At 45.5% G+C, this 15,706-nt stretch overlaps 2 protein-coding genes across 8 annotated transcripts in view; one reads left to right on the forward strand and one right to left on the reverse strand.

The window, feature by feature from the left end:
- The window catches only part of ATP10D (ATPase phospholipid transporting 10D (putative)), a 100,097-nt gene extending 96,885 nt beyond the window's left edge, over positions 1-3,212 (forward strand). For 6 of the 7 annotated variants that reach the window (XM_049092932.1, XM_025435810.3, XM_049092931.1 and 3 more), the window contains one exon: positions 1,417-3,212. In XM_049092932.1, coding sequence (XP_048948889.1) covers positions 1,417-1,747 — 331 coding nt within the window. In that variant the 3' untranslated portion in view covers positions 1,748-3,212. The remainder of the gene's footprint in view (positions 1-1,416) is intronic. The other variant, XM_049092934.1, reaches the window with a different exon arrangement.
- Positions 3,213-4,240: 1,028 nt separating this feature from the next.
- The window catches only part of CORIN (corin, serine peptidase), a 235,033-nt gene continuing 223,567 nt past the window's right edge, over positions 4,241-15,706 (reverse strand). Inside the window, 3 exon segments of the mRNA XM_035714411.2 lie at positions 4,241-5,806; positions 11,884-12,017; positions 14,127-14,398. Of these exon segments, the coding sequence (XP_035570304.2) occupies positions 5,624-5,806; positions 11,884-12,017; positions 14,127-14,398 (589 nt within the window). The 3' untranslated portion in view covers positions 4,241-5,623.

Genomic DNA, 15,706 nt, shown 5'->3' on the forward strand with positions numbered 1-15,706 from the left:
CCAACACCTAGATTTTGGTTCAGTGAACTGATGTCAGGATTCTGGGCCTTCGAAACAGTGGGGAGAATGAAGTTTGGTGGTTCGAAGCCATGAAGCACGCGGTAATTTGTGACAGCAGCCCCAGAAAGCGAAGGCAGACTCTGTTCCCAGGCAGGTGGGCGCCCGTTATAACAAATTCTGAAAAAAGGTGAAGGTGGCTTGGAGCCAGCTAATGGGCCGAGACCGGGAGGATGTAGGGGTGCGAGATAGACACACAGCAGACGTCTCTAAGCAGACTGCGCGTGATGATGGACGCTGAAGCTCCTGCCGGTGAGGTTCAGGGCAGAGTGGGAAGTGGCACAGGTGGAGAAAACCAAAACCGCATCGGCTTAGAAAATAGGTCTTCAACAGGATGTTGCTAGAGATGTGGATGTTAAAGGCACCGCTGGTGAGGAGTCCGGAAAAAAAAACAGATGAGAAACGCGTTAGTGGAAATTTGAGGCAAGGAGATCTTGGCAGCGTAGCGGCAGAAAACTTAGCTGAAGTGGGTTCCCCTGCTCCGTGGAAAGCGGAATTTGTGAACCATGAACTGGGGTATTTAGTGGTGAAGGTTCGGCCTGGTTTCTTCCTTCTGCTTAGCATAAAACAGGAGAGAAAGGAGACTGAGGGGAAGGCCTGTTAAACCCAGAGAAACTAGATTTAGGGGATTCTCTGCCTATGCAGATTCCAGAAGCTGTGAACAGGAAGAGTTGGGCTTTTGGGAATTCGCCTTCGAGAGGAGGCCAACAGGGGGGCTGGACAGCCTGTGGCTCGTGCTGAAGACATGAGGACTGTGACCTGGATCCCGCCAGCCACCTCGGCAGCCGCCGGGACAGGAGGTGGGCCGCGGTCAGAAAGCTCCGAGGGACCCCCCGGCTGACGGCGCGATCCCCAGGACGCATGTGGAGGACCCACAGGGTTCAGGAGAATGCTGGCCCGGAGGGACCCTCGGGGACACGTTTGTGGTACCGTGTCACAGGAGTCCAGGAAGCTAACACCAGCGTTGTCTGTGTATTTACGTGCACTTTCCGTGTACTGGCCCGTGTGGCCATGAGGTCTGTGAGGTAGCGCAGTATCAGTACCTCTACTTTATTTATTTATTTATTTATTTATTTATTTATTTATTTTTATTTTTATTTTTTTAGTACCTCTAAAGATTTTATTTTGTATTTACTTGACGGGCACTTGCAGAAAACACGCACCGTTTTCTAAGTGCTTTACATATACTGACTTAATAGGGCCGCAGTCTCCGTCTTCTAGCGTCCTTATCTTTTCCCTTTCCCTCAAGGAGGCCAGGGGCCACCAGACCCTGTTATGTTTCCCAACTGGGGAGTACGTGTGTGTGTCCCGTGTGGCGTTTGCGGCGACTCTAACTCTGTGATGCTTTCTGTCCCCTAGGTTCATATACCGAGTTCTCCAGGGATCCCTGTTCCCATCTCCAGTTCTGAGGGCTCAGCACCTGGACAGACTGACGCCAGAGGAGAGAACTGAAGCTCTCAAGAAGTGGAGCAGGGCCGGAACGACGGGCCAGGTGACCGCTCAGTACACTGACCACCCGGCTGCCAAGTCAGAGAAGAGAGCCACGCCTGGCCCTTCTGCTGCCTTTGCCAGGATGCCTGCGCCTCCCAGAGCTGTCGAGCGGGGAAGCGTATCTGTACATGAAACTGCTTTGGACTCAGACTTCTGTGAAAAGAAAATCTCAGGGATGCCTGGGCCCTCAAAGGGTTAAAACAAAACAAAACCAAAACAGGGTATCTATCCTCCTTGCAGTTGCACATCTCATTTCAGATTTGGAAGACGCACCTCTGTCAAGCTAGAACGAGGTGGATTTTTCCCGAAAGGACGTGGACGTTCTACTGTGCCTGGAAAAGCCAGTGTGATGATGTCACTTTCTGGATGTTTGTACGTACATTTGTAAGAGAGGTTGGAGTTTGAACCTGAACTGTCTGGGGAGGTGGACTATTTAATTCCGAATCCAATGCTTTTATGAAACTTTCTGGATTTTGTGAAAGCATTTTAAACTGTCTTATTTTAAATTCTTGGGCGATTCATTTGAGATCTGTTTATTTTATTGGGAGATCTCAGATTCCAGGGAAATGTTTTCAACAAGCAGACTCCAATCTGAATTTTCTTTAATGAAGAAAAAGTCGTTTTTAGCTCCATTAGAACTCGGAAGAGATTTCCACGTGAAAAAAAAAAAATGTTACAAATCATTAATTTCTAGAGAAAAAATTCCAAAGAGCCTTTTAAGTGACAATGTACCTAAAGTAGGGTAATAACTGTACTATTTAAAACGTAATCAGTGATTATTAATGGATTTTTATTTCCTCCGGGAAGATGCCTTTGGTCATCTGACCGCAGGCGTAAGGCATACACCTCTCTGCTCGGTTCGGTGTTTCTCTTGAGGCGGATTCTTCCTGGGGAAGGGCAGAGGGATGCCAGGGTTCTGGAGGAATGTGTTCCTCTCTCCGCTTTCAGGCAAGAGAAGACCTTTTGTGAGGTCTTCAGGCAGACTGAATCAGCTGGTCTGGAGCCCCTTTGGCCAGTCGCCCTGTTCTGAAGCTGACGACAGCCGGGTCAAAATGAGACAATCAATTTGAAGACAATCTTCAAGAGACTGAGGGCTCATCGTCTTTACAGTACCCTACAACTTCTCTGGTGCTGTGACCTTTAAAGATCAGCTGTTATGAATTGAGACTAATACAGGTGGTTCTCAGGATTCCATGAGGTTCTTAGAAAAATGTGTTTTTTAAAAATACATTTTAGGATGGGAATGTCTACAGCAAGCGAACTGCTGTTGCAGATCATGTATGCTCACTTTCGTTGGAACAGAGACTAGGTTACCAGCTAAGCTCAGATGTTAGGAGGTCATCAATTCTTGTCGAGTTCTTTTAAAGCTCAACATGTATTCATCTGAAAATTGTCGGCCACGAGCCACCCAGAATCTCCTTCCTGAAATCTCCTTCTATGTCTGTATCAAGGTCTTATGACTATTAATCTGATATTCTCAGGGCTTCATCATCTCCTGCTGCCTATCTGTCCTGGTCTGACTTTTTTTGGGTAATTGATATTACTGCAAATAGTCTTATATCATAGAGATGTATTGCTAGAACTTTCAGAATCGCACCTGGCTATTGGAAGTTGCTTTCTGCTTTCTTAATGATTTTTTAAAAAATAAACTGTTTAATAAGAAATGTGTATGAAAAACTGTCATCACTCCCGTGCCTACCACTGAATCCAACAGTAATCGGTACCAGAATTTAGAAGGAAAATCCCAAGGCACCTCTTACCAGAATATTGTAATGGCCTTTTCTTATATGGGAAAATCAGTAATGTCATATCAGCTGTTATCCTCATAGCAGCTGCCATTCATCCCTCAAATATAAATAAAAGATTGGAATCTAAAGATAAAAAGAATTAGCCAAGAGGACTAAAAAAAAAAGTCAATCTCTTGGATGTCAAGTATCCGTACATGTAAGTTAAAAGAAAGTCTGGAGTGTTCATTTTATACCACTATCTCTTAGCCACAATTCAAAATCCCAAGAGCTCTGAAGCTGAAAAATTTTTCATAAATTAGGCAAAATTCAATGTCCTAAACAGATGAAAGGCAATTTATTTAAATGTAATTATTCAGATACTTTGCTATAAAAATGTATTTTATTACTGGGTGATGAGTCGTGTTTTTTAATTTCTGAAAAATTCTGGATTCTGAAACATGTCTGGCCCTTGGGCAAAAGAGATTTGGGATCTGTAGTGAGGCTTTAAAGGATCTCATTTACAAATAAATAAGTTTTACGCAGAGTTACCCAAGCCCATTTGATCTGTTGCATTTTGGTATTCAGTGTATTTTACTAAGTTTCGGGGAACCGAGCATTGTATCATTGCTCCTGGTAACCATGAAAAATTGATTTAATGATATACATTTTGGGGTATAATTTTATAACAAAAGATTCATGAAAGAATTGTATCAGGCTCCCAAGATGTACTCTAGACGTGAAAGATCCCTCGCGCTGTTACCAGGATTAAAGTTTTCTTTGGACACTGGAGGGACTTTGAGAGTATTAGCAACCTCTCGTTTTCAAAGAGTCACCCATCACCTAAGACAAAAGAGTTGCTGTGCCAGTGGGACACATGACAGGTGAACTCGGATTGGTCGGCAGCTGGGAGCCAACTGTTCTAGGGGGATGCACGGATTTCTGGGACTTGCGATCCATGTTCCATGTCCATTAAAAAGAAGGATCGTACCATTTTATTTGCATGAAGGGTTATGTAGAATAAGTACAGTCGGTACACTTGACCGAACAGAAGTTGAGCGAAGCTACAGGTTATTACATTATGTACCTACAGCTAGAACCAAACCGACGTATGCTCTTCAGCTCTCACACAGTTGTGTCCATCATTCCGTTGCTGGATTTCAGTCTCAACAGGTTTATACAAACCACAGAGCAGGAGACGCATAACATGGAAAGTGTCAAGGTAGCTTTTCAAACCTGAAATGTGTGTACATGCAGAGAAGTACAAAAAAAAAAAAAAATGTAAAATTGCTGGTGAAGGTCAGCAGGGAGTCCTAACTTGTTCGGAAGGCATTTCGATGTGGCTAAATGGATGCCTGACAGATTATTTCCGTGTGAAAATTGGCATTTGGCAGCTTTTCAGTAGGGAGAAATACCTTTAACCACCAGTTACTTTGGGAATTGACGTGCATAGAGTGGCCAAGCGCTTAAAAGCATTTTTAGATTTTTGTTTTAGTGACCAAGGCCGAAGCAAGTTTTCCTTTGGCAAAGTTTAATGTCAATTCATTGTCACATAAGGCAAAACAAAAGGTTTCCCACAAATATCCGTTTAGTTGTGGAGGTCTCGGTCAGCCAACTGATAACACACTGAACACATCCCGGCTACAGGGAAGGTTCTGTGGAGACCCTTCTGTAAGGTCACATCCTTGACTTAAGTTCAGAGCGTGCAGCCCTGTAATGCTAAAGGCTAGTGTTGACGTCTAACGACCTTTGTGTCAGCACGTCCTGCCATTTCAGCCACTGAAATGGAGGCTACTTTACTTGTCTTTTGCCTCTGACTGTCTTTTCATAGGTTTTCAGAACTATGCAGACTTGAGTAATAGTAAATAATTTAAGCATGTAAAATGTCTTGGCTCTTAATAAATCAAAAGCAAGTCTCCAATATTAATATTAAGATTTGCCAACTCTGCTAATTGTGCTTGAGAAACAAAAGCTGGCAAAGATTCGTCAGCCTGGGTCTCTGTGTCCTCCTGGGGACTGGAATAAAGAGGATTTTCTAGAACCTGCTGCCCTAGCACCTGCCTTATTCCAGAGCTGATAATTTTGTACTATGGTCAAGATGAAGGCTGGCAAAAGAACAAAATCTGCCTTGCTTTGTTGTTTAAAGACTGTCATTAAACTTGAAATAAGAGAAAACTAAAGCTGAAAAGACTAAAATTAGACCAAAACAAACATGAAAATTTGCAGTGCACTGCTGAGCGTCCCTGTCCATGACAAGTGCTTCTGGACGGCTCTCTGCAGGAAGCTCTGCTCAGTCAAAAAGGCCATTTTCTTTGAGTGTAGCTGGCAAAAGTCTCTAGTCATCTTTGGAATTACTTCAGGAGAAAGTTATGGATGTATATTTGTCTTTCAATCCACTCGACGAAGTAGGACACGTTGCTATAAACTCCAGGCCCCAGGACTTTGGAAAAGCAGACAGAGCCCCACGACGTTAAGCCAAATAATGTCCACTGTCCTCCAGGCCGCTCGCAAACCAGTGGCCCACCGCTGTCACCCTGTAATGAACAGCAGTGGACGTTAGTCACCGGTATCTCAGAGCCCTCGTGACCATCCGTGTCATCCCGGGGGTACGGTGAAGCCAAACCCAACCTAACCAACTTCTTGGAAAGTTTAAAACAAGGTTTTCATTGCCAACCGGAGGGAGCATGGGTTTTACTACCTAGATGCAACTTTCGAATGAACATCTTAAACCCTGATCTTTAAGGGAATGGGGGTGCCTTGGGAAAGGGCTCCATTCTTATTTCCATGAAATCAGACTTTTCAGCCATTTCCTGTGCTTATCAAAATAGGTCATCACTTTTTAAAAATTCTAGTGTATCACAACTAATTCTCTCCTAATGTTGAAAGTACCCAAAATAGAACACTCAGATTTTTTTTTTTCCCCACACAACAGTAGTAGAAAACTATTCCAAAAATAACTCTCCATTTTCAAGATTCTTGCTTTATGAATGAATGCCTTTAGTAAAAGACACCGGCAACTTGCTGTATTTCTTAATAGTTCGCAGGACTTTTTTCAATTAGTATACATGGAGAATGCCACATCAGAATTATTTACAGTTGGGTATAGTATTGGTAGCCTCTATTCCCCCTCATGTGCATAGAGATATTTTCATTCTTGACATTTTGATTTGGGTGTTGCAGTTCTTTTGCCCACGTGTAATGAACAGTGAGACACTATGGCTTTATAAACGTGAATATTGGCTACATCTGGAAAGATCAGAGATGAGGTGTATTGTACGTGGCATCCAAAAAGAGGAATTGATACCCTGGAAGATAAGGAACTACGTATGTGAATTCATGGTGGGGATTTACAAATACTCCTGCCCTTTTTTTTTTTTTTTTTAGAACAGAAATAAATTTTAATTTGTTGAAAAGTGCAGCAATAAACAGGGTCTTTTTTGAAGGGCACTTTCTAAGTTAGGTGACTGAGATGACACAAAGCCAGGGCAGAGTAATTTCTAGAAACAGATGACACAAACACAGGAATTCACAGAAGTCAGTGGGACCTAAGTGGTGGTGAAAGTAAAGAACCCAGGTATTCCCATCTCGTTCAGTGATACACCAGCTGAAATACCCTTTGCGTTCTCTTAGTGAGGACCCTGGAGCAATCCATCGTCTTTTGTTAAAGCACCAATCCTTAGACACCAGAAATAAACTTTAAGTTTGTTTCTCACAGACCAAGGTATAACTTCCATGGCTACGGTTACTATTTTGTACAAAAACCTTTGAAATTCTACAGATGGTCTCCCACCCCCCAACCCCCGTCACACTGGAGAAAAATAGTAATTATGTTTACTGGTGCTCCTCACTTTCCCTTGGATTTGCTCATTGAATCCTGATGAAATCCCTATAAGTTGATGACAATCACCGTTTTGGAGGTAATGAGACTGAAGCACAGGTGTGTAACCTGTTCGTAGGCAGAGCGAGCGTGAGGCCCGGGCAGCCTGGCACCACAACCCCAAGTCCCTAACTACCGTGGGAGTCCTCCTACTGTGTCAGCAAAATGTTAAAGTGAAATGAAGTTTTCTGATTGTGCTGCGTGCTTCCGTGGAAACAGCCCTCTTTACGTGTACGCCTTACAGTGCCAGAAGCCTAAATAATAAGGATAGACCTCGCAAGGGTCTGGGTAAGTTGTTCTATCTGAAAGCCTGAGTTTTTAAAGCAGCATTTCCTAGAAACGTGTTATTGGACATATTGCACAAGTGTTTTCATCTCCCCTTATATAAAAGCAATACTAAGTTGCTGACTCATGTAGGGTGAGCTGTTTATTATGCCAGGGAGTGATTCAAATGGGATGTGTCTATGTTGCCTCGAAAAAAAGAAGCCTCTTCAGAGAGGAGAATGGGAAAGGGGCGCATAGTAGCTTGGGAATTCAGTATCCTGAAAGGTAGCGTCCATATAATTAAACAAACTACCACTTAAACCAAAAACCAGGATGTGTACAGGTCAGCGTCTCTCCACTTCCAGATCAGGAGTGTAGCCAAATAATTATCTGGTGTCTACTGTTTGCCAGAGTCTGTGCTAGGATCTCTGCAGATGAAGAGGGCACGATTTTTTTGTCCCTGGGTGGCCAAAAGTCTGCTTGGGTAACAAGAGTAACTCTACTCGAAGGCCAGGTCCCAGGGCCATACATGAAGGAGGCTTCAAAGGAACGAGCGCTTACTGACCAGCTGGAGAGGAGCAAAAAGTGCCTTTCCCAAGATGTGGATTTTGAGCTAGGCCTAGGGAGGCAAGTAGACATTTGTTAGGTGGGAAACCAGAAGGGAGGGAGAAGCAATTTGAATGCAAGAGAGAATATAGCAAAAGGCACAATTTGCTCTTTTTTGGTCTGCTTTTCATAATATTGGGCTTTAGGCCAAAGTTTCTGTTTGGCTTTGATATTGATCCCCATGATTTCTAGAACTTAATAGAAGCTTCCGATGTGTGCTATGGATGCAAGGAAGGAAGATAATGAGAGGTTCTAGTGAATAATCTTGCTCCAGACCTGGTAAAAGCTTTTGATGATTTGTTTTCTCCCTGAGGATGTATTGGAGAAAACCCAGGACACATGTAAGACACCCACGGTGCTGAATTCCCACTACTCCCAAGTTCCTATCAGACAACATATGAACATGCCTGTGCTTGGGCTCCAATTCTCTTTCAAAGAATCCCTTCCCTTCTTCTCCTTTAACAATTCCCAAGAGATGAAGAGGCACTAGTTTTGGGTCCACCTCCAAACCATCTTGGGGGGTGGGGGGGGGAGATGTGCCTACGCTAATCACTGCCACCAGGAGGGTGTAGCAGGTGAGCACTTGGACCCTGAAGCCAGGCTTTCTGAGTTCATGTCCTCACTGTACCACCTTCCTGATGGGTAATGTGGGGAAAATTACTTAACCTCTCCACTCCCTTGTTTTTCCTGGTTTCCAAAACAGTAAAAACCGTGATAGTGCCACAAGAATTGATGATGAGGATTAAATGAGTTATTAGAAAGCATTTGGAAAAGATATGGGAACATGACAAACACTAACTGATAGATGCTAATTATGTGATTACTCTTCCCTGAGTGAGTGTGCCAGACATCACACACGGATACGTGAAAGAGAGGGCTTTCACCGACACTGACTCAGGTGATCCTCAAAACACCCTGAAAATTAGAATCAGCTCCATCTTGTGATTCTAGAGAGGTTAGATAACTTCTCCAGGTCACATTGTCCTTACAGGCAGAGATTGGATCCAACCCAGAACGTTCAGGCTGCAAATGCTGTGTCCCAAGCCCCATGCCATGCTGCCTCCCCAAATACTCTTTTTTTTTTTTTTTTTTTTTTTGGTTTGGCTTGGGAAGTCAAACCTGGGCCTCTCACAGGAAGGTAGGAATTCCTTCACCACAACCCACCTCAGTCGGACGATTTGTGGCCAAGAGGCAGAAGGGACGGTGCCCTCAGTGAAACTCCAAACCATCTGCTTGCCTCCCTCTTGCCCGTGATAACTAAGGAACCACCACTGGGGGATTTCCAGTCCTCTTGTTTGTCTGTTCTGAAATAGGCCACCAACAGTGTTCCTTTACTATATTGTGTCAGTGGTAATAATATTGTCGCTCTCTTCTTCACCTCAGCAATGTGTGGGGCAATCCTATCTACCCCACAGCAATGAAATAGCAAAGGTGTTTCAGAGCCATGGTGTAGAGTAACTGTCTTCTCCATTGTTCTATGCTTCTTTGAAGCAGAAAGACAAATTAAGAATCCCATTAACAATTGCACCAAAAATAGTAAGATACCTAGGAATACACCTAACCAAACAGGCGAAAGACCTGTACTCTGAAAACTATAACACACTAAGAAAAGAAACTGATGATGACACGAAGAAATGGAAAGACATTCCACGCTCTTGGATTAGAACGGAAGAAAAAAAATTGTTAAAATGTCTATACTATCCAAAGCAGTCTACAGATTTAATGCAATCCCTATCAAGATACTAACAGCAATTTTCAGAGCTAGAACAAACAATCCTAAAATGTATATGAAGCCACAAAAGACGCGAAAACCAAGAGGTATCAGAATTTCAGACTTCAAGTTATATTGCGAAGCTGTAGTAATCAAAACAGCATGATACTGGCACAAAACCAGACACAGATCAATGGAACAAAATAGAAAACCCAGAAATGAACCCATAATTGTACAGTTAGTTAATTTTCAACAAAGCAGGGAGGAACATCTAATGGAAAAAGTCCCTTCAACAACTGTTGGGAAAACTAGCCAACTACATGCGGGAGAATGAAACTGGATCACTTTCTTACACCATCCACAAAAAAATAAAATTAAAATAGATTAAAGACCTAAATATAAGACCTGAAACCATAAAAGAAAATCCTAGAAGACAGCACATCGCAGTAATCTAACACAGGCCATAGCAACATTTTTCTAGATACGTCTCAAAATAAAAGCAAAAACAAAAATAAACTATTGAACTGCATCAAAATCAAAAACTTCTGCACAGTGAAGGAAACAATCAATAAAACTAAAAGCCTATGGGATGGGAGAAGATATTTGCAATAAAGGGTTAATATCCAAAGTATATAAAGAACTTCTACAACCCAATACCCCAAAAACAAATAATCCAACGAAAAATGGGGCAGAAGACATGAACAGCTGTTTCTCCAAAGAAGACACCCAGATGGCCATCAGACGCATGAAAAGATGTTCGACATCACTTATCATCAGGAAAATGCAAATCACAATTACACTGAGATACCACCGAGTGGCTAAAATAGAAAACACAAGAAGCAAGTGTTAGTGAGGATGTGAAGAGAAAGGTACCTACCTCTTTCCCTGTTGGTGGGAATGCAAACTGGTGCAACCACAATGGAAACCAGTATAGAGGGTCTTCAGAAAGTTAAAAACAGAGCAACAGAGCTACCCTATGATCCAGTGATCACACTACTGCGTATTTACCCAAAGAATACAGAAACATTCATTCAAAGAAACCGGTGCACCCCTGTGTTTACTGCATTATATGCAATGACCAAACTGTGGATACAGCCCAAGTGTCCACTGACCGATGAAAAGATTAAGAAGTGGTGTATATACACAGTGGAGTATTACTCAGCCATAAAAAGAATGAAATCTTGCCATGTGCAATGCCAAGCTAATAATGCTAAGCAAAGTCAGTCAGAGAAAGACAAATCCCACATGATTTCACTCATGTGGAACATAAGAAACAAATGGGCAAAGGAACAAAAAAGAGAGACAAACCGAGAGACTCTTAAACTATAGAGAACAAGCTGATGGTCACCCGAGGGGAGGGGTGGGTGTGGGGATGGGGGAAACAGCTGATGGGATTCAGGGGGCCCTTGCTCTGGTGTATGGAAGTGTGGGATCGCTACAGTCTGTGCCTGAAACTAGTGTAACATTGTATTTACACCAGAATTAAAATTTAAACATAGAAAAAAATAAGCTTCTTTGAGCACTTGAACTTTTTTGTCCTCCCCTGGGAGCCAGTTCAATATAATAGTCAATGGGTGTTCATTAGGGTAAGAATAAAAATGCCTCCCTGCATTGCTAAGTTAGGGCGCTCAGCAAACCACCGTGACCAGGAGCCCCGAGTGTCCGCAGGCCCGGACCAGCGGTAGGTCGGGACAAGGTGGCTCTCGAGTGTAGGCAAACTCGGGGGGGAGGGGGGGATCGACTCCACCCTGGAAGCGGGCGTGTTTGCAGGGGCTTTAATGCCGTCATCCTGATGGCCGATGGCTGAAAACGTCCTTTGGTGTCGCTCTGCGCCTAGGGGGTGAGGGTGGGCAACCCGGTTACTGCTGAAACCTCGTCCTAGCCGCGGGGTGGGCCAGACAAGGCCCCTCTTCCTGCCGCTGTCCCCGGTGCTGCTCCCCACGCAGCCGATGGGGAAGCTGAAGGCGACCTGATGAAAGGCCGTGGGGTAGCTACAGGGGGGCCACCTGGGTACTGGATCAAGTACCTACTGCGAATAAATATTTGGTAGTAAGCAACCTGCAAAAAATATTCCTAAAGGGAATATACACATGAGTAACGATCTTATACGGCCCCACTGACCCGCATCTCCTCGGAACCAGGAAGCCATTTACCATGCACGAGTCGACGGTGCCAGACTCGTAGCCAGCACATATCATCCGGGTGGTGATGGTCTTCATGTCGAAGTAGGCCTGGCACTGCTCCAGGGAGATGATGCGGACTTCACCCTCTTGCAGCTTAAAAGGCACTGGGTTGGGTTGAGTTTTTAAGGAAAAAGAAACAAAATATATTAGGGTACAATGACTCAAGAACGAGGCTAGGCATACATGAGACGATGACACTTGTGTACCAGGAGGAGCATATTCTTAAAGTGCCATCCATCTCAAAGACCAGGCACGTTGGGCATCCGCCTTTTCCAGGGGGAGTGTTGATAGCGATCATCTGGTCAAACTCCGTTATTGGATCAATGAGAGACTGAGGCACAGACCGGACAGCCAACTTGGCTCGTGCCCCCCCGCCCCTCCAGGCTTCAACAGAAACCACGGCTGCTACGATGAAAAGAAAGAGTCAAGCTGGAGCCCCGCGCCCGATGGAGGGGCCGCCAGCCCCGAGCGAGCCCGGAGCTGCCCCAGGAGGACACATCCCCCGGGACTGAGACGGGAACGGTGGCTCCCCCGCTAGGTTTAGAGCAAAGTCTCCCCAAGTGCTACAGAGGCCGGTGCTGGAGGTCAGCAGCTTTGACCCCAGAGGCCGCACAGGGAGGGAGGTGTCCAAGGGGACAAAACCAGCCCTTACTGTCTGTCAGCAGAGGGAACCTGCGAATTCTGTCTTGTTTCTAAGTTCTCACCGAATAACGATGGATTCCTCGGAGCATAGTCTTGCTGTTTAGGCAAAATTACACACATCATTCTGCTCTTAGTGATGAGGAAACAGTACACACACACACACACACACACACACACAGAGTGGCCTATGGGAAGAAAGAATCCCGTCCGGAGAATCAATGTGATCAGACAGTTTCAAGGACTTGTTAATGGTAATAAGGCCCATCGCCTGGGATGCGCGGGGGGCTCAGTGGTGAGCGTCTGTCTGCCTTCGGCCCAGGGCATGATCCCCGGGGTCCTGGGATCGAGTCCTGCATTGGGCTCCCTGCGTGGAGCCTGCTTCTTCTGCCTGTGTCTCTGCCTCTCTCTGTGTGTCTCTCATGAATAAATAAAATCTTAAAAAAAAAAAAACATCGGTAACATTTATGAGGACTAGTGGTAGGCCTGGACCTGCACTTGGCATATTCTGGGCCTATTTGTCTTAAATCTTTACAAGAATCCTATGAATTAGGCAGCTGCTTTTTTTGTCTCCATTTTATAGTAAGCCAGGAAGTCAGGGTCAATAACACTTTTCTAACCAAATTCGGACCCCTGGTCTTCATGCGACACCACATATGTGGTCTGCGTGATGCTACGTGATTGCTCGGAGTCTGATGCTGATGTCGTAGAAACGATGCAGGTGGAAGCTGCGGCTGTATCACGTCACGGTACCAACTAAGGCTTTGGACAGCCCGGGTCCCCGGAACGGCGACGTGACACGGCCAGCACGGCCTTCGAAGGCCTTCCGTGGGAGCTTTTCAGAAGTCACTGACTCAACCCTGTCCGTTAGCTTTCTCTGTCGTCCACCGATCATACAGAAAAGAAACTCGACTCAGCCTAAAACTGATCTGGCTAAATTTTAAAGGAAAAACAAGACCAAACACCTGTCCTTCCAAGTGGCAGTGGCTAAGGTGGGCAACGGGGACGCCCAGGCAGTCTGCATTCCCAAGGGCCGCAGCGGCCGGCACTTACCGTTGGAGGAGACCCCCCTCCCTGGTTACAGTCTTACCCTGAACTTTTGGTAGGTGACACAGAGGGGGCCCGAGAGGGGGGCTGGGAGCGCCGGGGCGCGCCGTTGAGTCGCTCTGTGTTGGTGTTTGGCCATCTAGGAGCCAAACGACTTTTAATCAATTTCCAGAGGCAAGTGGCAAACGGGTTTTCCTTCTGGGAGGGCTGTAGGTGGTGGTGGTGCAGGTGTGGACGAGGCCCCCTTGTCGCCCCGAGCTGGGGACGTGGGGCCAGGGCTGTCCCCACCGGAGGGAGGCCCGTCCCTGGTGGAGATGGTCTGCAGCCGGGGTGACCGACAGGCCCTCCCCCCGGGCCTCGGCAGGGGCTCCCTGAAGCAGGACTGGGGGGGGGGGATTCGGGGGCTGCCACCGGGCCCGGCACCTCCGGTGTGTGTGGCAAGGGCTGCGACACGGCCCCCTGGCACCTGCCCCGGGGGCTGCGCTCCTAGAGCGGGGGACACGGCAGGGGACACGGCCGCGGCTTACTTCTGTGGCCCGTGTGGCCCCAGCCCGTGACATAGCAGTAGGTGTCGGGCTCCGGGGCCCACTGCGCGCCGGGCAGGCAGACGGGCCGCACGTAGCTGGTCTCGCGGACCGCGTGGCTCAGCTCCACGACGCTGATGTCATAATCCACCACGGCCCGGCTGTAGCGAGGGTGCAGGACGATGGTCTTGACGGGCCGCGTCTGCATGAACGCCGACGGGTGGTCCAGGTTGCTGATGCCCAACACCACCGTCCAGGCCGCAGCATCCTCCCGCCTGCAACGATGAACCGACAGCCGCTGGCCTCGCAGACCCGGGCCTGGGTTCTCAAACGCACCCGCGATTTGTATTTAGTTATTTTTTATTTTTTAATTTATTATTATTATAAATTATTATTATTATTTTTTTTTTACCCGTGATTTTTAGAAGAAATCTCATCTCTGTGACCACGGGCCGACCACATTTATCTCAGAGGCATCCCTCTAAGGGCCTGAGCAATTCGTCGGTCAGTTTTCTCGGGGAAAGCAAAGCTCCTGCTTTCAGAACGGGGCTCTCCCGGCCAAGAACACCGGGTCGGTCTGAAAGGCAGGCAGGGAGGTTCCTTGCTTCACCGAGTGGGGAAAATTAAATTAAAAAATAAATAAATAAATAAATAAATAAATAAATAAATAAAATAAAATAAAATAAAATAATAATAAAATATAATAAAATAATAAAATAATAAATAAAATGAAATTAAAATAAAATATAAAATCAAAAAATAAAATAAAATAAAATAAAATAAAATAAAATAAAATAAAATAAATAAAATAAAATAAACAAGAGGAAGAGGGAAGACATCTGGCACGTGGAGAATCCTGAAAGCTCCGGGAGTGCAGCGTTCCAAGGTGCACGGACTAGAACCTTCCCAGCAAGTGCTCAGAAACAGCACGGCTGGGCCTTGGCCTGACCACCGGGCCTTGTCCCCTTTCTAAGTCTCGGGCTTGAAGTTTTCCAAAGGTTCCCCTGAAAACTTGCCATTTCTCTGAGGCACTTGCTCCTTCTTGGGAGAATCTCTTTCCTGAACATATCTCCCAGACATGATGGGGGAGCTAGCCACCATGGTGAAGTTACAGAATGTGAACAATCCCCTTATCCCAGGTTCCAAAAAAGCAGAAGAATGGGGTGGTCAGACACATATTCTAGAAATTCAAGAATGAGATTTCAGAATGTTTTGAAGAAAAAAAAGGGGGCAGACATGATATCATATCCAGGGACTGGATCAAGTACAGATCAAGTGAGATGAGAGCATTAAAATGCCAAATTATCATGCTACCATCACAAGTGACTGCAATAGGAAAACAAAGAATCAGCTAAAGAGTGAATGTGACTGCGTAAGGATCCCAGAGCTTTGCAACCAGAAACTCTACCACAAAAGAGTGGCCTGAAAGTGTAGCAATTACTGGAAAGTCTTAGTCATAGACTGAGCAGGGGTTTAAAAAGGAGAAAAGCAGGAAATGTAAAAATGGCTTCTCTGCCAAATAAGGTGCAAGAACAAGGAAAGGGGAAAATTTCTGTGTGGGGCAAATAATATTAGTGAAGAAC

Source organism: Canis lupus, chromosome 13, assembly GCF_003254725.2.
Source record: "Canis lupus dingo isolate Sandy chromosome 13, ASM325472v2, whole genome shotgun sequence".
In the NCBI taxonomy this organism is placed as follows: Eukaryota; Metazoa; Chordata; class Mammalia; order Carnivora; family Canidae; genus Canis; species Canis lupus.